This window comes from Perna viridis, chromosome 1 (genome assembly GCF_037379345.1).
Source record: "Perna viridis isolate PV_CMFRI_1.1 ecotype Kerala chromosome 1, ASM3737934v1, whole genome shotgun sequence".
NCBI lineage: Eukaryota > Metazoa > Mollusca > Bivalvia > Mytilida > Mytilidae > Perna > Perna viridis.
In genome coordinates this window covers 65,626,535-65,651,812 of record NC_142445.1, presented here as the reverse complement: position 1 = coordinate 65,651,812, position 25,278 = coordinate 65,626,535, and the positions used below count along the sequence as shown (strand labels likewise).

General features: G+C 31.3%; 2 protein-coding genes across 5 annotated transcripts in view; one reads left to right on the top strand and one right to left on the bottom strand.

Annotated features, from left to right (window-relative positions):
- LOC148629893 (serine/threonine-protein kinase Sgk1-like) overlaps window positions 1-6,949 on the bottom strand; it is a 61,220-nt gene extending 54,271 nt beyond the window's left edge. The window contains exons 1-3 of one of the 2 annotated variants that reach the window (XM_088559331.1): window positions 6,828-6,949; window positions 5,613-5,671; window positions 1,134-1,246 (exon numbers count right to left, since the gene is read on the bottom strand). In XM_088559331.1, coding sequence (XP_088415457.1) covers window positions 1,134-1,238 — 105 coding nt within the window. In that variant the 5' untranslated portion in view covers window positions 1,239-1,246; window positions 5,613-5,671; window positions 6,828-6,949. The remainder of the gene's footprint in view (window positions 1-1,133; window positions 1,247-5,612; window positions 5,672-6,827) is intronic. The other variant, XM_088559313.1, reaches the window with a different exon arrangement.
- Window positions 1-25,190, top strand: part of LOC148629892 (intraflagellar transport protein 52 homolog) — a 33,406-nt gene extending 8,216 nt beyond the window's left edge. Inside the window, exons 1-14 of one of the 3 annotated variants that reach the window (XM_088559367.1) lie at window positions 6,982-7,047; window positions 9,909-10,039; window positions 12,472-12,559; window positions 13,005-13,134; window positions 13,969-14,044; window positions 14,452-14,514; window positions 16,354-16,480; window positions 17,904-17,987; window positions 18,412-18,480; window positions 21,687-21,841; window positions 22,972-23,059; window positions 23,737-23,845; window positions 24,189-24,334; window positions 24,652-25,190. In XM_088559367.1, the coding sequence (XP_088415493.1) occupies window positions 7,030-7,047; window positions 9,909-10,039; window positions 12,472-12,559; window positions 13,005-13,134; window positions 13,969-14,044; window positions 14,452-14,514; window positions 16,354-16,480; window positions 17,904-17,987; window positions 18,412-18,480; window positions 21,687-21,841; window positions 22,972-23,059; window positions 23,737-23,845; window positions 24,189-24,334; window positions 24,652-24,699 (1,332 nt within the window). In that variant the 5' untranslated portion in view covers window positions 6,982-7,029 and the 3' untranslated portion in view covers window positions 24,700-25,190. Of the gene's footprint in view, window positions 1-6,981; window positions 7,137-9,908; window positions 10,040-12,471; window positions 12,560-13,004; window positions 13,135-13,968; window positions 14,045-14,451; window positions 14,515-16,353; window positions 16,481-17,903; window positions 17,988-18,411; window positions 18,481-21,686; window positions 21,842-22,971; window positions 23,060-23,736; window positions 23,846-24,188; window positions 24,335-24,651 lie in introns of those variants that run through there. The other 2 variants (XM_088559375.1, XM_088559358.1) reach the window with 2 other exon arrangements.
- Window positions 25,191-25,278: the final 88 nt, after the last annotated feature.

Below are 25,278 nucleotides of genomic sequence, written 5' to 3'. Positions count from 1 at the left end.
TTTGGAGGTGGGCATATTGTCAGAAATTTATGTTTGGACTATAATTGTAGAAATGACAGTGTTTTTTCAGCAAAACTTGGTTTGCACTCCACCATAACAACTTGCATGATTGTTCTGAAACTCAGTGGAGATTACTTAATGGAGATGTGCAAATTGTCATGAATTAGTCACATTCTTTTATTGTGTTGTCAAAAAAATTAGTACATATTGCTGTTTGGAGTTGGGCATTTTAGAAAGGTATTAGTCCTTTTAGGGGCAATGTCTAGTTTTTTTTCTTTTTTCATTTAAAAAGTTACTGTAGACTAAAATCACTGGCAGAAAGTACTCTTCATCCACAAAACTAGGTATTTTCATTTTACAATCAAAGATGGCATCTACAACTTCAGGTGAACTGAGAAAAATTTCCACTTTAAAAAATATATTAAAAAACACTATTTTTTTTATTTCTATGAAATATTTCTTAATTTGATGACTTATCTATGTAAAATACAATGGATAATGAACTTCCGTCTTATTCATGAAGACAAAGAATTTAGTACCAATCCATATAAAATTCAGACTCTGGCATTGCAAAAGTGATTCATGGTGGAGACAAAAAATGCTTTTTTTCTGATCTACATATGTTATATTTTATTGGTAATCATAATTCTATCTGTATTCAGATCTGTATATTGGAGAAAACTATACATACATCCCACCAAAATCAACCAATTCAAGAATCAATTATACTTGCAAAGTGCTAATTTAGTGTACAATTCATTAGGTCTTTATCTCAAAAAAAGAACAACAACCGAATGACAAAATAAACACTGTTTTATCTCTGAACTGAAATAAAATTAAATTTCACGCAAGAATTACATTTGTTCTGATTTGTTTAAAACTGCTACTTGGAATAGATTTTGGCAAAAAAGTCTACTACCTTGGTATTGGGGAGATAACTCATTTTTATCAGTGATAAAGTGGAATTCTTTCAAATTTTGTTCCCACATAACTATAATTAGCTTCCACTGTTTCAAATTTCATAACATCAAAATTATTTTCTACTTTTTAAAGGGTTTTAACTTCCACTGATTTCATTCAGTTTATGAATAAGGAAAGCTTTTTCAATCATACACTGTAAAGTTAATACCTACAACAAATCTTTTGTCTTTCTCCATGGTCTGGTAATCAGAAATAGCAACACTTGTTGGTTTGTGTCTTCTCTCTGTAATGGAACCTGCTAAACCTTCCATGCTCATTTTGATACCTATAATATATGAACCAATTTTAATGCATGGCAAAAAAACCAGCTAAATACAATAGAAGTGATCTTTTCCCTTTGACTTGTTCTACAATTTCACATGAAATCCTGACCAATATAACTTAAGTGTTTAAAAGCTAGGCTATTTCATTCCACAAACAGTGTCCTCTTCCTTTTAAAACAGCCAAACAAATTCTGGCTGTGGGTCCATTGTGTTAATTTAAATCTTAATGAAATGATGTTCATAGTAAAGCATATCATTTGGAATATATTGCAGGAATATTTCTGCAAATACACTTTTCATACTTCAACTTATATTACAAGTACATAATAAATACAATGAAATAATAAGTAACAGACAAAGGGAAGTAACTCTATTTGCCACGTTTGTGTAGGTACCAGTATCGTATTGCATATCCCTGAGCGGGTGTACGTCAAAACATGGATGCCATAAAAATATAGTGCATTTTCTTTTTGCCTCTCTACAAACTAATGTTTTGTCAAAAGACATGAACAATGACTTAAAAAATAGAGCAAACATCACACTGTAAGATGAAGAACTTTTTTAAAAGAAAATCTAACATAATATCATAAAAATGTTCCACTGAAAAGGTTGGTTAGGTGAGTGCAAAACGAAAGTGAAAGTAGGGAAAATGGCTATTTATAGTTCAAGACTACTTTTCTGTCCAATCTTCGTGGACTCACCCTATTTTCTTTGCAGGAAATTATTTTTTCACATGTCCTTAGAAATGCTACATAAGTGAAAGTTTTATTGAATCAATTTACATATTTTTTAAAAAATCCTAAAAATATGCACTTCACTATAGAGGTCTATGGGAAAATTAATACGATACTGAGACCTAGTAAGCCAGTTTTTCAAGTAAAGTTGGATATTCAGCAAGTGGTCTTTACCAGCTGAAAAAGTAGTACCCCAATACAGGTAACACTTTTAAGATGAATTAGCCAACTTTTGAACCTGATTTTTTATGGTAGCTCTGGTTTTTTGCATTTATGGTTAATCTTGACCAAATTTGGAAATGCATTTTGTTTTCATGAATTTGTAGGATATCAGTTCAATAAAATTATTATCTTGACTATTTATGATGAGCATATCTATATTCAGGCAACCTAAAGCAAGTAATACTCCTGCATAAAGGATAGTTTTCAAGTTACAACACATTTTAAGTATGTGGTTAGGACTTGAAAATAGTCATTTTCCATACATTGCCTCTTATATATGAAAAAATGAATATTTTTTTTATTTTTTGTTTTTCTTTCAAATAAATAGCTAAAATGAGTTGCCATATAACTGTGTGGTTGATTTAAACACAGAAATGTCACAAAAGTCATCAGCCAATTTTTTAGTGGACTTTTTTTCGTGGTTCAAATGGACAGATTCTAATGCGGCAAGAAAAATAATGGTGTTTTTTCATATAAAAACTGAATTTTTTCAAAAAGTATCTAAAGCAGACAATTGTTATTATAATATTTATACCAGTAAACTATATTTCTTGCATCATAGCTATCTGTTTTAAAGAAAAAGTCCTTTTCCTGTGACATTGAGGTCCATTTGTATCTGCCTGGGGTACCAAAATGGCTTAAAATCTGTATTTTCTGCATATGAAAAGCTATATTTTTTTAAAACTATGATATTGGTATAATTTTTTCTGGATTTATTATAATTGAAATGACCATATCTATAGTTTAAAACAGTTGGTTGTACCGGTCATTATACTTTACTTTAAACAAGAGGCTCCCTTGAGTTAAAGACAAAAAAGGAGGTTCGGATATTAATATTTCCATATATGGAACTCACAAGTGGGGATTAAATAATGATTTGGAACTCATAGTACAGCTTATGTATCTACCATGTCAGAATAAACCACAAAGTTGCTTAGTTTGATTAATGCAGCAGCTTTTTATCAAAAGTAATATTTTCTGGCTAACATTGAGATATTAGTCTTATGCCTGGAATAGGGTACCTATATAAGAATTTTAATAGAAAACTCATGTTTGTAGCAGGGCAATGATATTCTGAATTTTCAGTATGGAAATGAATACTCTAGCAGAAAAACAACAACTTTTAGGATTATATTGAAATGTTTATTAGTAATAGGTACCAGTATCGTATTGCATATCCCTGAGCGGGTGTACGTCAAAACATGGATGCCATAAAAATATAGTGCATTTTCTTTTTGCCTCTCTACAAACTAATGTTTTGTCAAAAGACATGAACAATGACTTAAAAAATAGAGCAAACATCACACTGTAAGATGAAGAACTTTTTTAAAAGAAAATCTAACATAATATCATAAAAATGTTCCACTGAAAAGGTTGGTTAGGTGAGTGCAAAACGAAAGTGAAAGTAGGGAAAATGGCTATTTATAGTTCAAGACTACTTTTCTGTCCAATCTTCGTGGACTCACCCTATTTTCTTTGCAGGAAATTATTTTTTCACATGTCTTTAGAAATGCTACATAAGTGAAAGTTTTATTGAATCAATTTACATATTTTTTAAAAAATCCTAAAAATATGCACTTCACTATGGAAGTCTATGGGAAAATTAATATGATACTGAGACCTACAGGTCTCAGTATCGTATTAATTTTCCCATAGACCTCTATAGTGAAGTGCATATTTTTAGGATTTTTTAAAAAATATGTAAATTGATTCAATAAAACTTTCACTTATGTAGCATTTCTAAAGACATGTGAAAAAATAATTTCCAGCAAAGGTGAGTCCATGAAGATCGGACAGAAAGTAGTCTTGAACTATAAATAGCCATTATACCTACTTTCACTTTCTTTTTGCACTCACCAAACCAACCTTTTCAGTGGAACATTTTTATGTTAAATTTTCTTTTAAAAAAGTTCTTCAACTTACAGTGTGATGTTTGCTCTATTTCATAAGTCATTGTTCATATCTTTTGACAATACATTAGTTTGTAGAAAGGGAAAAAGAAAATGCACTATATTTTTATAGCATCCATGTTTTGACGTACACCTGCTCAGGGATATGCAATACGATACTGGTACCTATTACTAATTAACATTTCAATATAATCATAAAAGTTGTTGTTTTCCTGCTAGAATATTCATTTTCATACTGAAAATTCAGAATATCATTGCCCTGCTACAAACATGAGTTTTCTATTAAAATTTTTATATAGGTACCCTATTCCAGGCATTAGACTAATACCTAAATGTTTGCCAGAAAATATTACTTTTGATAAAAAGCTGCTGTATTAGTCAAACTATGCAAATTTGTGGTTTATTCTGACATGGTAGATACATATTCTGTACTATGAGTTCCAAACCATTATTTAATCCCCACTAGTGAGTTCCATATATGGAAATATTAATATCAGAACCTCCTTTTTTGTCTTTAACACAAGGGAGCCTCTTGTTTAAAGTAAAGTATATGTACCAGTGCAACCAACTGTTCTAAACTATAGATATGGTCATTTCAATAATAATAAATCCAGAAAAAATGATACCAATATCATAGTTTTAAAAAAATATAGCTTTTCATATGCAGAAAATACAGATTTTAAGCCATTTTGGTACCCCAGGCAGATACAAATGGACCTCAATCTGACAGGAAAAGGATTTTTTCTTTAAAACAGATAGCTATGATGCAAGAAAAATAGTTTACTGGTATAAATATAATAACATTTGTCTGCTTTAGATACTTTTTGAAAAAATTCAGTTTTTATATGAAAAAAAAACACCATTATTTTTCTTGCCGCATTAGAATCTGTCCATTTGAACCACTAAAAAAAGTCCACTAAAAAATTGGCTGTTGACTTTTGTGACATTTCTGTGTTTAAATCAATCACACAGTTATATGGCAACTCATTTTAGCTATTCATTTGAAAGAAAAACAAAAAATAAAAAAAATATTCATTTTTTCATATATAAGAGGCAATGTATGGAAAATGACTATTTTCAAGTCCTAACCACATACTTAAAATGTGTTGTAACTTGAAAAATATCCTTTATGCAGGAATATTATTTGCTTCAGGTTACCTGAATAGATATGCTCAACATAAATAGTCAAGATAATAATTTTATTGAAATGAGATCCTACAAATTCATGAAAACAAAATGCATTTCCAAATTTGGTAAAGATTAACCATAAATGCAAAAAACCAGAGCTACCATAAAAAACTGGTTCAAAAGTTGGCTAATTCATCTTAAAAGTGTTACCTGCATTGGGATACTACCTTTTCAGCTGGTAAAGACCACTTGCTGAATATCCAATTTTACTGACTTACTAGGTCTCAGTATCGTATCAATTTTCCCATAGACTTCTCAGGGACATGCAATACGATACTGGTATCTGTAATCAGATAATGTGATAATAAACTTACTTCTCACAGTCTTCAAACCTTAGTCCAAAAGTAAATCTATTAGGTTCCTAAGAATTTCCCTAAAAAAATAGAAAAAATAATCCTTTTTTCAGCAAAACTAGCTCCCTTCTTTTGTCAACTTCAAAACTTAAAAACCGGGTATTCTGATACATTTGACCCAAGTTATCTCAAAATAAATACTGATAAAGCTGATATAGATCAAAAGTACAATACAAAATTAGTGGGAGGTGTCAATTAAATAGCACCTTTAAGTTATAAAAAAAAAACACATAACAGGGATTGAAGTTTCTTTTAAATCAAAAGAATGAACAGATCTTTATATCCTACCAATCAACATATCAACTAAAGGGAATTACAACTTGTTACAGGTTCTTGTGCTTAAAAAATGGAGAAAAAAATTATTTATTTCAGAAGTCAATTTTTAAAAGGGGAAGTGACAAAGAAGATTTAATTTTAGTTCCTATAGAAACCTATCCAGAAGTGGCCAGTTTCTGACTATTCTGACAGTAACTAATTTCTAGTACTCATGTTATTAAACAGACAAATAAGATCAATAACATATTCTGATTTTGATATCAAATTTCTAGCAGATAATTAATAACCTTCAATTCACATCCCTAAATGTAGAAATAAAAGACAAAGTCAGCATAAAGTTAATCTTTATGAATTTAATATAATTATTAGCCTTGATCCACAAAGTACCCGCATTCATATAAATACAAAAATCATCTAAAATATATGAGATGCCAGAAGGATAGGCATGTAACATACACACCAGGTCACTTCATGGCGACAGTTCAGTAACCAGGACAACAGAGAATCATTTAAATATTGGTTTCAGGATTTGCTTTGGAGTTGTTTCACATAACTTAGAAACATATAATACAAATCTAAAAAGAAATCAACTTTTTTTCATTTCACAAGTTTTATTGTTCTTAAATCGGCTTTATTTTCGTATAGTTAAATATACTTATTATTACATGTATATATACATGCATGTATAGTATCATGGGCACAGGCATTTGTTTCATACAAAAACGGTTAATTTTGGTCACCAAAAATATTTGATAATGATATGAAACAATTCTAAATATAGGCAAGTTTTTGTAGCTCTTTGAAAAGTTCACAATGACTGAGCATTCGTACGTAAGACAATGGCAGCTCTGGAAAATTGAATAAACATATTCAAATACATATAAACATAATTGTTAACACCTTGTAAATTTAAGAGTATCATCCAAAGCTCATGATTTCACTTTTTCCTAAGTTTCAATTTTCCTGAGAAAGACTTCTCGAACCACCCACTTCTGGATTAACCAACCGGAGGTTAGTTTGCATAATCACCCAATGAGAATTGGCTTTACAACGAAGTCTGTCTTCTAGCTTTCCCACAATACATTTGGTAAATAGTTTAGACATGGCGCCCACAGCTGAGGTAAATTCCTCGTTTTGTTGAAAATAACTGGAATTTAACGAATAAGAAACACATATCATTGCTTAGATACGAGTGAATTTTAATTTTAGGTATGAGAAATACATTTGATGTATTTTTTTCGCTAATAATACTACTTTAAACTAATAACATTGCTTTGAATTTAGTTGTTAGGGAGTAAATTCTTCTGAATAAGAAACATACATGCATATACTGCGTTCACATTTCAGAAAGGGATGTAATGTAATTAAGAACAGTCGAACCTCGATGTGTCGAACTCGGATTAGTTGAAATCTTGGATAACTCGAACTAATTACAAAGTCCTAGCAAAACTCCCCTTACTCCAATACAATTTTACCTCGGAGTCGGATGAATCGAAACCTCGGATAACTCGACGTAATCAATCAGCCCCCTCGATAGGACTTCGAATTTAATTAACCCTGATGTCTCGAAGTCAACAAATTAATAGGAAAACTGATTGTTTTATTACAAACCATGATCGAAGTGTGTTTTAACAACAATTAGCGTGGCTATTAAAATTAAATTGTTGACACTCTTTATGGTTTGATTTGTTTATTTAATTAATTTAAAATTGTGTGTGTTGTTAAAAGAAACAATTTTTATTAATAATACGTCAGAATTTACACTAACATTGATATCGGATATTTCGATTCTTTGATATTTTTTTTTAAGTACAGATTAATTGTATGGGTATTTGACTATTTAATGAAACATCAAACAGTCGATAGTAAGAGTATTTCAACGACTACATTCGTTTCACCAGTGAATCTGAAATTTTATCGTAATATTGTAGAGCACATGGTTTGACGATATGAAACGCATGACATTACGAAGTACCATGTAAAGTGAAGCACATGTACATGTACAAGCATAACAAATGATGTAAATACAGAAACAATCATGGACCAAACTACTAGTATTTCCGGTTTATCCTTGACATAAGATTACTCAAACCTCGAATAACTCGAACATTTTTGCATGGTCCTTTCAACTTCGACTTAACGAGGTTCGATTATGTTTAATGGGATTTTAGGCTTTGCTTTTGAGGGACAGAGAAAATTTTATTCAAATAAGATTTGATAATGTTTTAATTCAGTAGCAGATCCAGAAGGGATGCAGGGGTGTACCCCCTTTTTTATTGGCAGTGGCTGCTTGTCCACGCATTTGTGAACGGGGCCTATACAATCTAATCGTCCACACATCCGGTTTGAGTCAATAACACACGTAATCATGTCGGGAAAACGGTTCATTTACATTAGTTATGTGGATGTTGTGAGAAATTCTTTTTTATACATTATATACAAAAGGATACAAATACAATTTAAATCATAACTGATCCAACAAATAACGATTAAAAATCATTCATAATTAATACAAAATACACATTTAACAAACTTGAAAGACTATTTTTGCACATCAAGAACGATAAGCCTGAAGATGCTCCCCGTCCACGAATCCTTTTCTTAGTGTCTGAATCTGGCGCTATTAATTGACAAATTATGCACTACTATGTTGTCCTTTCAGAGAGACACTAGGGAGAAGTGGGGAGTGATGGGGAGATGTGGATGTGTATGCGCATCATCTACTAACATGTTTTTTTTATAAATTATATGTGTTATAGCCTACTTACATGCACACAATTAATATAAGCAGTGGATTTCATCTTTATTTTATAAATGTTATTCTTTCTTGAAGCTACATGTGTAAGTAATTACATATTTTTGACAAAATGATATCAGCCTGCTGACTGAATGGTTGACTGTATTGCATAAAATTGAAATCCTTATCAATACCTTTACCTCTTACCAAATTTATTACAGCAAAATTAATAAAAAAAAAAAGCTCCTTGCAATGCATTGATTTTGTCATTTTTAGCAGCACTGAAATAGAAAATTTCAGGCAGTGACATTCTGTTGGAATTTTCATTTTGTTTTGTTTTTTTCCCTGGTCCCACTTCACCCATAATGATTTCTTTTTCCTAATATCCAGTCTCTCAATAAAAGTTGTTCAAAAGTATCAATAATTATGTTCAAAATTGATTACTGACAAATCAAAACTTTATTGACACATAGGACATACAATTGTGCGGTCTGTACAAACTTGTCTCAAGCTAAGGTTAAGAAATGATCTGTTTAAATGAAGAATTTAGTTATGAAACAAGAAGATCTAAAGAAACACTTTGGGTTTTCTACCAAACAATCAATTGAGATATATTTAACCAAAGTGCCAAGAAACCGCACGACAAATTCATAACAAAATATGAACTATAAAACATAAACTATTGTAAATTTGCTTGTAACCGAATATTCGATAGATTTCAAAGATTTTAAAATTTATTTTCTCGAACAGGCGTCATTTTTGAATTGTTATTGGAAGAAATAGAACTCTGGTCAAATTACTGCTAAAAGACGGAGTTCAGTCCCGATCATGGACGAAGATCGTAATTGAGAGGGTGACTTAATTCACTTTTGGTGTTGTCTGAGGGTGAAGTGAGCAACCTCAGGGCAACTATTTTGCCGGAATCGCCCAATAGTGTGAGCCCTGGTTGTCATATATATAGCTGACCTGACTAAAGCCTGCAGTAATGTGCTGCTGCGCAAAAAAAATCAAACAATCACAACCTGCAATACACTATTATCAACCAATTCTCATTACCAAGAGAGCTGAAAGAGTAAAGACAAAAGATCTTTCTTCAAGGCAATTGTTTATTTAATATTTTATCAGTGCATATGAGAAAACAGCAAAAGATTATAGGTATGACAGGAAGAAATGGACTGAACGATTTTATTTTGTACATGTACATTGTATACTGTTATGTAATAAAAGTTTGATTCTTCTTTCAGGATATGGATGACAGACTACTAAGTCAAAGAAATACCATCATTTTCAACTCATCAAAGAGTGAATTATTCACACCCAGTAATGGCCTTAAATCATTAAATAGAAAACTGAGATCTCAATGGAAAATTATAAAGTATGTATGTTTATTAGCTAATTAAACAGTCAATCATTTTACTTTAAATTTGTAAAAAAAAATACTTTGGTAGCTATGCCACCCCAAATACATGTACTTTTGGTATGTTACAGTGTTCTCCCAAGGCCCTAAAAGCATTGCACTTTACAGTGCTGTCAAGTTTTAGCGCTGTGCTATTGACCTCAGTACTGTGCTATCTTCCTACCAGCGCTGTGCTACATGTATAAAGTTTTGATAAAGTGTGATAAACAGTCATGATATGGAGTTTCTCTCATAGATAAACTTAGTTTTAACATTATAATAATTAAAAAACAAAACAGCTAATGTATCAACTTTAAATTACAAGAATAAGATTTATGTTTTTTTCCAGGCAGCTATGTTAGCTCCATACTACTGACTTCCTGAACATATTTGGTAACATGAATATTAAGACCAGAGAAGTCTATTACATGTACCTGATTAGATAATTCTAAGTCTCTAAATATATTGAAAGTTACAAAGACTAGAAAAAGAGTTTAATAGAGAATGATTTTAATCAAATGAATATCACATTCAAATGAGCCATTGAGCCCCAAAACAAATGAAAAATTGTAATTTCCAATGGGTCTGCTGTCAGCAAAAATTGGCAGGTAAAACATCAATGAAGAACCATGGGTGTGTATAAATAGGGGGAAATGTTTATGAAGAATTACTTGTCATAATTTGATAGAATATCTTTTTAATTCACCTGACTGTAGGCCATCTGAGCTATTGGCGTCTGTTGCGGGGTTTTTATTTTCTGCAAACATCTAATCTCTGAAACTACTGAATGGATTTGGATGAAACTTAAGATGATTGTTCCTTAGAGAACACTGTACAAAATGACTGTTTGGATTTTTGATCTGTTAAAAACATGGCCACTGTTACTAAATAAATAGAACATAGGGATCAGACAGCAGATTTTTGCATATATCTCCAAAACCATTAGGTTTAACCATATTCTGACTGGGTAAAAGTATTCAGCATGATGAGATTTATCTGTGGTCAAATTTTGGTGCAAATCTGTTGAACCATGTTGGAGTTATTTGCCCTTTTTTGTTGTTTTTGATGTTATTGTTTTCAAAAATCTTCACCTCAGAATCTACTATACAAAATTTAATGTTTTTTTAAAGGGTATCCAGCACAAAATGAGTGTTTGGATTTTTGATTGGTGAAAAAAACATGGCCGCTGTTACTAAAAATAGAACATAGGGGTCAAAATACAGTTTTTTGCAAATACATTGTACATGTAACTCAAAAACTGTGGAATTGAGCAAAGTTCTGATGAAGAGACATACTGTTCACCATCAGAAGGTGGGCCTTTGCAGAAATTTTCGAAATGATTAGTCGCCAGTTATAGGAGTTGATGCCCATGAAACATTTTTTTCTCATATTTTCACATGTACAGTTCTCTGAAACCTATTGCAACAAAATTTAATAAAGTTGGCATAATTATTTTAGGGTTTCCTGCACTAACTGATCATTTAAAATTTTTAATTGGTCAAAAAACATGGCCCTCATTACTAAAAATAGAATATAGGGATCAAATTTCTTTTTTTGCTATTTTTTCCTCAACTATAGAAGAATAATGAAAATAAAAGCTACTCATAAGACAAACATGATATTCTGAGTTGACTGGCAGTATTGAAATTATTTTTAGGTGACCATATTGCAACCATTTTCACCAATTGCTTGGATTCCAATGTTTTTTGGTTTCTTTAGGAAACTACATATATGTAGGTGTTTTAAGTTGAGTGGTGATGACTAAAGATCATTCTGGACGGCCATTTTCATGCTAATTTTTATCCTTGTTTTGATTTTAATGATAATTGGTTTGTATAGTAAACATGGTCTCCTGATACGGATGATGATGTTGAAAATGTTGGATAGCCATGGTTTAACTTCATTTTATGTTCTTTTTCAGCAAATATATACTGGGCTAATGCCCTCGTAAACCCAGTCGAACAACAGAGCATAGAGGACCCCTGCCAAAATTTTTTCCAGAGGTTCTAAAAACATTTTGAATTCATTTCCAACATTTTATTGCGCCTTAGGTACTCTTTTGAACTTACAGTATTCATCAATATATGCTCTTTTTCAGCAATTTTTTGTAAAACATGGTAACAAAGCATGATACCTTTACTTAATAGGACATAGTTTGCCAGGGGAGCGATTCAGGGTTTTCAAGAGCCTCTGGTTAATTTTTGTGTACTGCCATATGATTTAATTATTTTCTGAAATAAAACACTTGCACAAGACTATATACTTTATATATTGAAGGAGTGCGCTCAAATAAGGATTTTTTCTAAGGGTCCAAATACATGATTTGTTGTTTCTATTGTGTTTTATGCTAGCCATTATGTTTTATCTTATAAAATATAAAGTTGAGTCAACTCAATTGTTTGAATTTTCAGCAACAAAGAAGAAATTACCCTTGACAGATTGGCAAATGCTAGTATATTTGCATTATGTGGATCAAGAGAGAAGTTTACAGGGGCAGAGGTAAAGTTTCATTGTATAAAACGATATTTTACTAAGAGGAAGTAATGGTCGGCTTGATACTAGCAATTAAAAGAAAATTTAAAATGCACGAACAGAAAATAAAGAACATGTAACTCTTTCATGCATACATTTTTGTATTTGTACATATAAAAAATGTGTCTCTGTTTTTTATTTTTATTTTGGACCACTGTCAGTTGATATAATATATTCTCAAATTTAAATGTTTGTAGTTATTTTGTGCATTCTATCAGGTCTCAGATGTACAATGTGTAAACTCAGTTTCATAAAAAAAATAGCTGCTAGATAACTTTGCTATACTATTGTTATCAGATGTAAAGTCACTGTTACTTACATTGTAAATATAGAGTTTATGACAAACCTTTAAAATATAGTGATAATTATAATGAAACGTGTATTTGTGATTTTATTATTTTTCTAATTGCAGTTCAGTGCCATCAAAACATACATGGAATCTGGTGGAAGTCTGTTAGTCATGATGGGTGAAGGTGGTGAATCAAGATTTGAAACAAATATTAATTTTCTGTTAGAAGAATATGGTGTTTATGTAAATAATGGTAAGGGGAACTTTCAAAGTATAGGGCCTCTCTCTCCTGAGGGTACATCATTACCCAATTTTATTACCATGTCAGTGAATCAAAAACGGAAAAAATATCTCGATGAACAATGTAAAGAGCTCCCTCATCACATTTTTGGGGCTACAAATGGAGAAAATGCCTCTCCCTTTTGGTTTTCACAAAGACTAACCTTAAAACCAAGAAATAAACTTTGAAAATTATAAGTGATAAAAAAGTATTCTTGAACAATAGTGTAACAATAACCTCAGCATTAATAATGTGAAAAGGAGAAAACAGACTGCATTTTAACCACAAATTTTTGAAGGGTAATTTCTTATTTTGGGGCCATATTGGCTCATTTCTACTTAATGTTTTGAAGGATTTTACACATGGTTCCCTCCAAGTCAATCCATGTACTAGCAATGCTCTTAAAAAACAGTACATGTATTATAGTACCAGTAGTAGTATATGTACAACAAAAAGGCATCATTTGTCCTCAGGTACTGTGCAAACTTTGCAATGACTGACAAGCTTTTATTGGCTTCAGGCTAAAGGACAGTAAAATTGTAGTCATGCAACCTGCAAATTACTTATACATGACAACTAAAAGTAAACAAACAAACAATATTAGAGGCTTTAAAAAACCTGCATTACTTACTGTGATAGATTTGTCACATATCCTCAACTCTATAACATTAAAACAGTTTATCACATACCCTCAACTCTGTAACATTAAAACAGTTTATCGGTATCTTCTATTTAATTAGTTTTTTTGTTACACTAGTAATTTGTTACAATGTTGCTAATTTTTCTCTTTTTTCCTTTTTTTGTCAGATTCAGTAGTGAGAACCTCATATTACAAATTTTTCCACCCTAAAGAGGCCTTAATTGCAAATGGAGTTTTGAACAGGTAAATTAGTTTGAACTGTTCCAGAAATTTTAAGAATAAGTGGAATTGTATTGTTTCTGGGTTGTAACAAATTTATTTGCACCATCAATCACTCACTATGCTTTAAACTTGCATGTAAATATACTCACTTAAGCTGGTTAAAGAATGTAAGAAAAAAACATTGTGAGCCATATAGAAGAATTCTTTTAAGGATTAATATATTGAAAAAAAAATTGTTTTTAGGAAAATGAGATTAAGATGTGATGTTAATTGTGCTAACTGTACTGAAGACCTTCAAAACTGATGTTGATATTTTTTGTCAGCAACATCCTATTCAGTATGTCTAGATGTCCTTGACAAAATTCAATATTTAGAAAGTCAAAAACTAAATTACAAATGAAGATTATTGTTTTTTATTTGTTTTGTAGAGCTATCAGCCAAGCAGCTGGTAAATCATTTGCTATGACAGATGATGATTCAAACAATGCCCAGTAAGTTGTTAAATTTCTTGCTAAGCTCATAGACTTATGGTGATTTAGAAATATTTATTTCTTGATAGATTTAAAATTGTTTAATACTTAGCTTTTGCTTTGTCTTTTATGCAAACATATTTACTTTATTTGACTTTCTTCTTTTTTACCTGCATCAACAAATGTTGCCTTGTGTGGGTTTGGTGTAAAAAAAAAACAAATAAGCCTGCAGCAGTGCTAAGCTTGTTGTAAAATGTGACTAAATAGTGATCAGAATTCTGACCGTGGGACAGGGTTGCTCTTCCCCCGAGCAGCAAGGTTGTGTGTCCCAGGTGGTTGAATGTTGTACCCCTGGCATCCTACATGCTGGAGTCGTCAGGCTGTAATACGGGAAAACGGACTGCAAACCATAGTGGTGCACTGTGTTGGGAAAAATGCCATGCTCCTCACACATTCAAGAACCATTCTGTGGTATTTGACAGGAGTAGGAGCTTTGGCTTCACTACAGAAGGCTAAATTGCATTACCCTACCCACCTTGCCCTATTTCCAGTGGCAGGAGAAAATATAATCCTTGTGTCTTATCCCATTTTTCATATCATTATCATTTATTATCATCCATTTCATGTTCATTGCCCAGATATAGCTGAAATACTGCAGCTTGGGCAATCAATCTACAATTGTGAAATAGGTCAAGAGGTCTCTTGACTCTACCCATCCATCAGGCTTAGGGTTACCTACTTTGTGAAATCTGTGGCACAAAAAGTGCTTGCTTGCTTATCCTCTTCATCCCGGACATAAGGCATCAATGAGTTGCCTCAATCTCTCTGTCTTTTGCCACAATCTGTGCTTGCCCCATTGAGTAGCCCATCTCCTCTAACTCAGATGTTACAGTTCTTTGCCAGGTGATGAATGGTCTACTTCTCTCTCTCTTTCCAAATGGTGTCTAGGGAAGTGCTATCTTCTGTGTCCTGCTCAGGGACATTATCATCACATGTCCAAGCCTTCTCATTCTTCTTTTTTTTATTTCTAATGCAGGACTTTGTTACTGATCTTGTTTGGCCAGAAGAAAGTAAGATTTATTTTTCTAAGGCAGTTGTTGTTAATGCCTCAACTTATCTAATATCACTGTCAATAACATACCAGCATTCTGACCCTTACAGGAAGACTGATTTGACATTACTGTTGTAAAGTTGGAGTTAGGTCTTCAAACCATAGTTGTTTGACTTCCAGATGGACTGAAGTCGGGCAAATAATGAACATGCTTTATTGAGCCTTGCTTTTGTGTCTTTTTCCAGTTCCCTTATCTTTACTTAGAATACTTGTCATGTAATTAAAATGTCATCTACTGCCTCTAGAGACTCTCCATTTAAGATGAGAGTTTCTGCTTGTGCATTGAAGTCATCACCATGGTCTTTTGGAACTGTTGTGAAGCCCAGTTTGTTTGGATAGGATATTTAGTTTAGCAGTCTTCTCTTGAAATGAAAAGTATTGAACTGATATTATTCAGTAACTTTGCACAGTGTTTATATACATATTGAAGATGTGAAGATGTACACCTTCAACATATGGTGACATTTGAATTTTCATCTGTTGAACTTCCTTTTTTTTTCAACATCACATACTTTCATACATATATACTTTAGGTAATTTGTGTGTACCCACACTAATATTGTGATGCCTATATTGAAGACTTTTTTTGTGCTGACAAATATATGACAATGACACTGGTCTAGACAAGTAATAGGTCTTTTTTTATTTTATATATATGCAATATTTACATTCATTTAATGGTCTATGTGACAGGTTTCTTTAATTTATTGATAAATTGTGAATTCTTATTAGTAATTATTTCATTTCAGAGCTTTATCATTCCTCTACCCCTATGGAGCAACCCTAAATGTAATGAAGCCATCAGTTGGAGTGTTATCAACAGGGAGTGTTTCTTTTCCTCTCAATAGACCTGTCTGTGCTTTTTATAATTCTAAGGTGAGATATCTTATTGTTGATCACAAATATGGCAAGAAATGTGTGCAAAATCCAATATATCAACATTTGTAACCCCTATAACAGGTATGGTTACAACCAGTTACATGGTCAATAACAGCTGGTTACAACCAGTTACATGGTCAATACCAGGTATGGTTACAACCAGTTACATGGTCAATGACGTATGGTTACAACCAGTTACATGGTCAACAACAGGTGGTTTCAACCAGTTACATGGTCAATAACAGGTATGGTTACAACCAGTTACATGGTCAATAACAGGTATGGTTACAACTAGTTACATGGTCAATAACAGGTATGGTTACAACCAGTTACATGGTCAATAACAGGTATGGTTACAACCAGTTACATGGCCAATAACAGGTGTGGTTACAACCAGTTACATGGTCAATAACAGGTATGGTTACAACCAGTTACATGGTCAATAACAGCTGGTTACAACCAGTTACATGGTCAATACCAGGTATGGTTACAACCAGTTACATGGTCAATGACAGGTATGGTTACAACCAGGTACATGGTCAATAACAGGTGGTTACAACCAGTTACATGGTCAATACCAGGTATGGTTACAACCAGTTACATGGTCAATGACAGGTATGGTTACAACCAGGTACATGGTCAATAACAGGTGGTTACAACCAGTTACATGGTCAATAACAGGTATTGTTACAACCAGTTACATGGTCAATAACAGGTATGGTTACAACCAGTTACATGGTCAGTAACAGGTGGTTACAAACAGTTACATGGTCAGTAACAGGTATGGTTACAACCAGTTACATGGTCAATAACAGGTATGGTTACAACCAGTTACATGGTCAATATCAGCTGGTTACAACCAGTTACATGGTCAATACCAGGTATGGTTACAACCAGTTACATGGTCAATGACAGGTATGGTTACAACCAGTTACATAGTCAATAACAGGTGGTTACAACCAGTTACATGGTCAATAACAGGTATGGTTACAACCAGTTACATGGTCAAACTGTAATGATTTGATTTATATGTAATATAGATAACGATCCTAACTACATGTATTACCTGGTGCAGTCACATTGTACAAGTTTATGACTTGTCTAAAATCTAAAACAGACCACTAGAATGAAGATACTCAGATAGTTTTGACAGTGTCATTGTTTATGATTTGAAATATATTACCCACTTCATTTATATTTTTCAAAATTATCGATCTGAATATTCTTACGAATATGATGAACTTCAAAATGTAAATGAAAACATTAAATGAAATGTATTAAATTGTTTGATGATTTCTTTAGAATGTGTTAGCTCAAGTTATATTTCCTTTAAATGTTTTAGAACAAAAAAAACTTTGTTTAAGAAGAAAATTCTTCTTGTATAACCACTAATAATATTATCTTATTTTGTTATCAACAGGGCAGAGGAAAGATGGTTGTTTTGGGCTCTACACATATGTTTCATGATCAGTATATAGACAAAGAAGAAAATTCAAGAATTTTGGTAAAGTGTTTTTATTATCTTTAGACTGGGTATAACATTCTGACCTTTCATCCTATGTTTTTGTCATTTTCATTAGATTTGACACAAGATTGTGGATTCTTCAATTCATGGTTTTGAGGTTTTCAGTATAAACATCAATGGAATTCTCCTTTTCGTTGGGAACCAAATTTTGTTGTTCGGCCTACCCATGAAAACCACAAAAATTGGTACCCCACGAACAATAGTACTTTCACAGTAAATGCTTAAGTGGCAAGTAAGAGTGCTATTAATCTTAAGGTCAGTGGGTCAAAGGTTAATTTCACCATTATTTAAATAGTTGTATTTGCTTTTCATTAATTTTGTTTTCAGATGTGTAAAATAAGTTATAGACTATTTCACAAATCATACTTATTTTACAATTTTTAACTAATAGTTTTTTTTGCAGGATGTGATAGTGAGATTTTTAACCACAGATGATATCAGATTAAACCCAATTGATGCTGATGATCCAGAGGTTAGTTGACATATAATAGTTTTAATCATCTGAGAATATTTACTAAAAGAGTCAGAACATTTGATAGAGTTTATATCCTGTTTATATCTGAAGTGGAGAGGTATTACAGTACAGCTCGCAGCATAGTCTGAAAAATACCTGGCACACCTCATACCTGGCATCCATTGCCAGGTATTTATTGCTTTTGGCTTCTAATTAACATGACTTGGAAACCTTACATTTTATGATTAAACCTTGAGACCTGAACAATATACACCATACCTATTCTCATTATATTGTTATATTTGGATGCTAAAATTTAACAAAAATCAAGAAATGAAATCTTAAGCACAGTTTTTATTTTTTATATAACAAATTTAAGATTTTTCTTACCAGTTTTATTGCAATAAACAAAACTATGTAGATTTTAAATATATGATTAAATTAACTAGTTGAAATTGTATGAAAAATTCAGATTCTGTCCTGTAATTGTAAGTAATTGGCACTGGTTACTCAGAATGAATCTGAGGGCAAATTAAAAACTTTGCACAACAGGTGCTACTACTTTATAAATCTATCAGTTTATTTTACTTTATTGTGTACCCACTATTAAATTATCTTTTAATACTGCATTTTTATATAAAAAAATTCTTAAACTGCTTTAAAAAAAAATCTAAATCTTAACTCTTGAAAAGAAAAAAGATTTGCTGTACTTCAAGTGTTAAAAAATATCATGTACTTATTGTCAATTATCAGATAGACACTTATGTAAGTGTAGTCAACCACTTTTCAAGTTTTGCGAAAAAATTCTTTAAAATCTTTGGCCAATCCTTCAATCAGTTCACCAAATGCCCATTTAAAAAAAGCAAAAAATAATATATGTCAAAACTCTCTGAATTTGAAAACCTTACACTGATGCATTTGCCTTCATTTACTTGTATTTTTATTTTTCTTTTGTGTTCATTATATTTTATAAATTTTTTTTCTAATCTACTTTTTCAAGTTCGTTTTGAGTACAAATTAGAAAACCCAAACTGTGGTATTTGTAACTTTTGAACTCACTTTTTACTTTTCCCCTTTGGAATTGAATAAATGAAAGCATTTTTCTGCATTTGAGGAAAAGGAAAATAACTACTTTTTGCATTTTATGCATTATTTTATTAAAGCAATAATCAATCTGTTGAATGATAGATTTAAGACTAAAAATTTTCAATTTTGTTGTTGCTCTTATTATGATTAACCATCAAATTAATTACCTCAAGTGTTTAGTGTCATAAAATACTAATTATAACTCAATACTTCACTAAATACCTATATAACTTAGCTACTTGTACCTGTCCAGGTGAAGAGGTAAAATTTACCAGAGATACAAAAAACTTACTTTCAATTAATTAATGAGTTGTGTCTTAGAAATAACAGAGATAAACTTCTAGGAGTTGTGCCAGGTATGCCAGATATAGGAGAGTTCTTCGTGATGTCATCACTTACCTGTGATTTGGTTTTGGTTGGCAAAAAATCCATTGAGTGGCATGGGGCATCAACTTTAAATCATCATAACTTTTTCATTTTTTAAGGTAATTGAAAAATTCTTTTGGTTCCCAAAATTGCAAATAAAATTCTTTTTATCCATTTTAGTTTTTAAACAAATATTCAGTAATTAGACTTTATATGAAAATAGAGGTTTACAAATAAATATCATTACAAGTTTATTTTTCAAGTAAAAGATTTATAAATCCACATATAAAATATGAATTTATTTTATCTAAATGAAACATTTCACAGAACCAAAATTGGATATAAAATAACAAAGTTATAACGTTTTGAAAATTGGGATTCTAATCATGAACTTTTCAATTGTTTATTCATTTGTTTATTTGCCAACCAATTTGACACTTAATGATATGCAAATTAGTGAATATGACATCACTAATGAGATTGGCGAACTCTCCTATACCTGGCATTTATTAGACTATGCTGCGAGCTGTACTGTACGTGATACCCTTCAAAGAATTTCATGGTAGCCCCCCAGCGGCTTCCAAATGATCTACCTGAGAACGGAACAATGATTTTTTTAAAATCTTTGCACAGGTATTAAGTACCATAGAATACAAGTAATGTAAATTTTCAGCAAAATCCAAACTGCAGTTTTCAAGTAAGGCAATTTTGAATATTTTGCCATCCCCTTTTTTGTCACCATTATGTTGCGGGGTATCACTTAATGCCCTATTTTTTTAATAATATATCTGATACTGGTCCATACCTTAGAGTGATTGGGCATGACCCATCAGTGGTCGACTGATTGTGGAACATTCCATCAAATACTGTTAACATATTCATGGGTTTCAATTTTTGCAGTGAATAAAAAGATAGGTGTTTCATATTGTTTAAAAATAAATTTGTTGGTATTATTTTTTCATAGCAAAAATTGCGGGCCCCACCCCCCCCCCCCCCAAAAAAAAAAAAAAAAAACAAATTGGTACACTATGAAGATTGATATGTTTATAGTTAGGTAGAACAGACCAGGTCTAGTTATGACTATTCAGTATAGGTGAATTAGCAAGTTGTTCATGATGCTGAGGGTCATATGGCATAATATGGACCAGTTGTGTCGCTCCCAAAAAAAATTATGTGGATCGAAGCACAGCTGAGGTCCAATGAATTTTTTGGGGCAACCAACAGGTCCATATATTGTAATTTGACCCGAAGGATCATTTACTATTTACTTTATCATAGTTTTTATATGTAGATTTAATACTTTGGATCATTTGTGTGGAAGAAAAAACATACTCAACTTCTGACATTACAAGGTCATGTTCTTTATTTGAAAGCGAGGTGGTCCATATGATGTTATATGGACCAGCAGTTGTATCTAAGAAAGTAAACAAATAAAAATCTTGAAGTATAATTTTAAGCTGTACAGGACAGTTATTTGTATTTTATTGTTCAGAATGGAATATTAGTACTGATCACCAATATTTTTCATCCAGATCTACAATGCAATATTATTAAACACTGGGCATACACACAGTTGACAGACAGACAGACCTTAAATAAATCGAGCAACACTCAATTTTTTGTTATAATTCTAGTAGTACCACATATTTCTTTTATTTTACTTCTCTCGTTAATGTAAGTTCTGTATTGATAATAAAAACAGACTGAATTGGCTTTTAATGTTTGAAGTATTGTATTTTGTGTTTTTATAAAGCCTGTATATTTTTGTTCAGGTATCAGACTATAATCAGTTACCAGACATTGCCACATTAGCAGGTAAACTGAAGACATGTTTACAAGAAAGTGATGAAGTACCAAGGGACATAACTGCCTTGTTTGACAACTCTTTATTTAAATTAGACACAAGTTTAGTGCCCAAAGCTATTAAGTAAGTCTGTCATTTTTAGCCTTTTACAATTAAATTGTGCATGTTTTTTGTCTTACATGTAAATTCAGAATAAAATTTGGTCGATAATTATTTTAATATATTTGTTTTGATTACTGAAATATAGAGAACTTTATACAAGTTCTGTTAAATAGACAAAACATGTCTTTCTTGTTTGTGAGATCAAGTTTTTTTTTCACAAGTATAACTGAAAAAAAGAACTGAAAAAAAAAGATTTTTTTTTCTATAGGGATATGTTTACAAATCAATATATACCATATTTTGGTGTGTATAATACACATTTATGTGTTGTATGTATAGCAATTTTGAGGGTCAAAATGAGTGAAAAAAGTTTTTTTAGATTTAGTTTGCAGTAGAATTTTGTAAGACGAAAGATCAATTTTTGCACTTGATCGGTCAATTTATTTACCTTGATGCGGTATTTCCTACAAAAATGTGAAGGAAATAAACTTATATTCACACTAAAACATCATGTAAAGATCAGTAGCTACATAAGTAGGATAATTTTGATTTTGAAACATGAAAAAATTGACACAGGATGTATGAAATGGCTTATAAAACAAAATCAAAAGTTGGGAAAATCAGACATTTCCAGTTTGGATTGTAACTCAAAGTTCACAATTTTTCATTTTAAAACATACTTTTAAGGAAGAATAGTGTAAGAAACAATCATAATAAGTTTAAAAAAAACATTTTCAGCACCAAAAGCATTTGATAAGGAGGGTTTGACAAAATAGGACTGTTTCTTTTTGGTATTTAGTTATTTCATGTAATCTCTGTGTTTTATAAGAAAGAAATATTGTACAACCTTTGAAACATTATATTAAGACATTTGAACATGATTTGAAGAAAAGATCATTCAAATTTCGATACTTAATGATTTACTTGATGATAAAATAAACATTTCACTTCTGGTTCATACGAAAATATTTTATTTTGTGGCCAATTTTTATATATGGATGCATAATACACTCCTCCATGCTCTGGAAATGATTTCTATTTAAATATGTGTGCATTATACGCACCAAAATACGATATGTGTGCATTATACACACCAAAATACGATATATATGTATTAATTGTTTAATTTTCTGTTTATATTGTGATTACAGGGCATATGAACAATTGAATGTCAAACATGATTCTTTGACACTGATAACACCACAGTTTGAAACACCATTACCACCACTGAACCCTGCTGTAAGTTTTATACATTGCCAACATTTTGTCAGTATTTTCCGGACACTGCCTTTTGAAATATGACATTGTTATTTCAACAGAACATAGTTGGCCATTAACTTCATCTCATCAGTATGGGTCTTTTTATTGGTTTTAACCACTTGAAAAAAGAACTGTAAAAATCCCTGAAACATTATATGGCTGTTAGAGATCTTGTCAAAATAAAAAGATTAAACTGTACTACACCGGAAAAATTGCACCATATGTTTTAAAACATATGGAAATATATGTTTAGAACCAACTTAGAAATTAATGTTTTTGTTCCTATAAAATCACATGAACAAAAAAAAAACTGCTAAATAATATGAAAACCATTTCTTTTTCATGTATTAAATTCTATGGAAGACATATAATTACCATTTGATTTTTATTTACCTTTTTTCCTGAATTGTCTGTTGGTCTTAAACATATGTTTTTTCGTATGTTTATCATGGTGGTCTTAAACATGAAAAATAAATGAGAAACATATTTTTCCAGGTGTTTTCAAAGCATATGATAAACATGTGTTGCAGTTTCCTATGCAGTAAAGCTTACAATGCATGTTTTAAATTGTGTATAAGCATTACCTCTTTTGTCACTATAAGTAGTCAAAATTTTTATGTTGAATTTAATGAAATAATATCATATTGTACTTTCAGGTGTTTCCTCCTCAGTTTAGAGAGTTACCTCCCCCTTGTTTAGATCTGTTTGATCTGGATGAACAATTTTCTTCAGAAAAAGTTAGACTGGCTCAGCAAACAAATAAATGTAAGTTTTTTCCCTTTTTTCTTCAATGCTAACTACATAGAAAATGAGTAAGTTAACCAAAAGTTTAAAAAGAATGGGACAACTACAAGAACATATTTTAAGTTAAAAGAATAAGCCATTGATCATGTCAATGATTATGAATGATTTTTACAATTTTTAATTTGAAAGATTACTTGGACATATGGGAAGGGAGTTGTATACTTTCAAATATTAGTAAATGATACCAGTGAATTTGATTTGTTTCAAACACTTTTAAGTATTGCTTTGAATGTGCTATCATCAATCAGAATGTGTTGCAAATCTGCGATGAATTTTTAATGTCATGTTTACCCATTTTACACAGGTACTGATGAAGATTTGGAGTATTACACGAGAGAGTGTGGTGATATTTTAGGAGTGGCTACTAAATTACCAGCTGATGCCAGAGATGCTAAACATATATTGGAATATATCTTTGCACAAGTAGTAGAATATAAAAAGATAAATCAGGTATAAAATTTTTTTATTCTTTTTGGATATCTGGTTACCAAGATTTCTTCACAAGTTGATTGTGAAGCAAAATTCAACCTTTCTTATATTTTATAAGACAATTTTGATATTCACAGTACTGCCATCTTTGCATTAAAGTATGCATTATTTGGAGTTATACTCTGCTGCGTTGTTCTTAATGATAGGTTTGAAAATTTATTTCCTATTGCACCTTTAGGCATTGTTTAGGTATTGAGTTTCAAACACAAATTGGTAGATTAAAATTTATGAATAATTTGCATCTTTATCTAATTTGGTGTTTTTTTGTCTTTTTTCAGGAACAAGATTATGACACTGCACAATTTAGAGGAGGAGGATTTGATTAGAAAATGAACATAAACTTAACTTTTTTCACCACAGTGTTCTACAGCTATGTGTTGTAGATTCTGATTAAGTGGTCTTCAGGTCATATGAACAAATACATTACCAATGCCTTGCACCTTTTCGATCAAAATACTGTGTTGGTTTTTTTTTGTTATACCCAATTCAAATTTGGGTCTTTTTCAAATAGGGGGCTCTTGGGTATACTAAAATATTTCAGTTACCATAGTTATATTAAAAATTAAGAAAAAAGATTAATTAAACTTTAAGATATATTATTACTTCTTTAGTTTCCATTGTAATGATATAATTTTGAAAATCAGAATCCGTCCAATAATATTCTGAAATATTAGACTTTTATTACTGATAACATATCAGTTGTTATGTTGTTGATCTGTAAGACTTTGATGTAGATTTTACTACAGATTGTGAACATGTAGATCTTTATTATCTTGTTTTATACTGAGATCTGAATGTAAATAAAAATAATTTATTACTGAGGACTTGGTTTTCATTTAGTCAAATGCCAGGCAGAGGCTGCATAAAGCTCAATCAACACTTAAAGACTCCTTAATGATTTGATT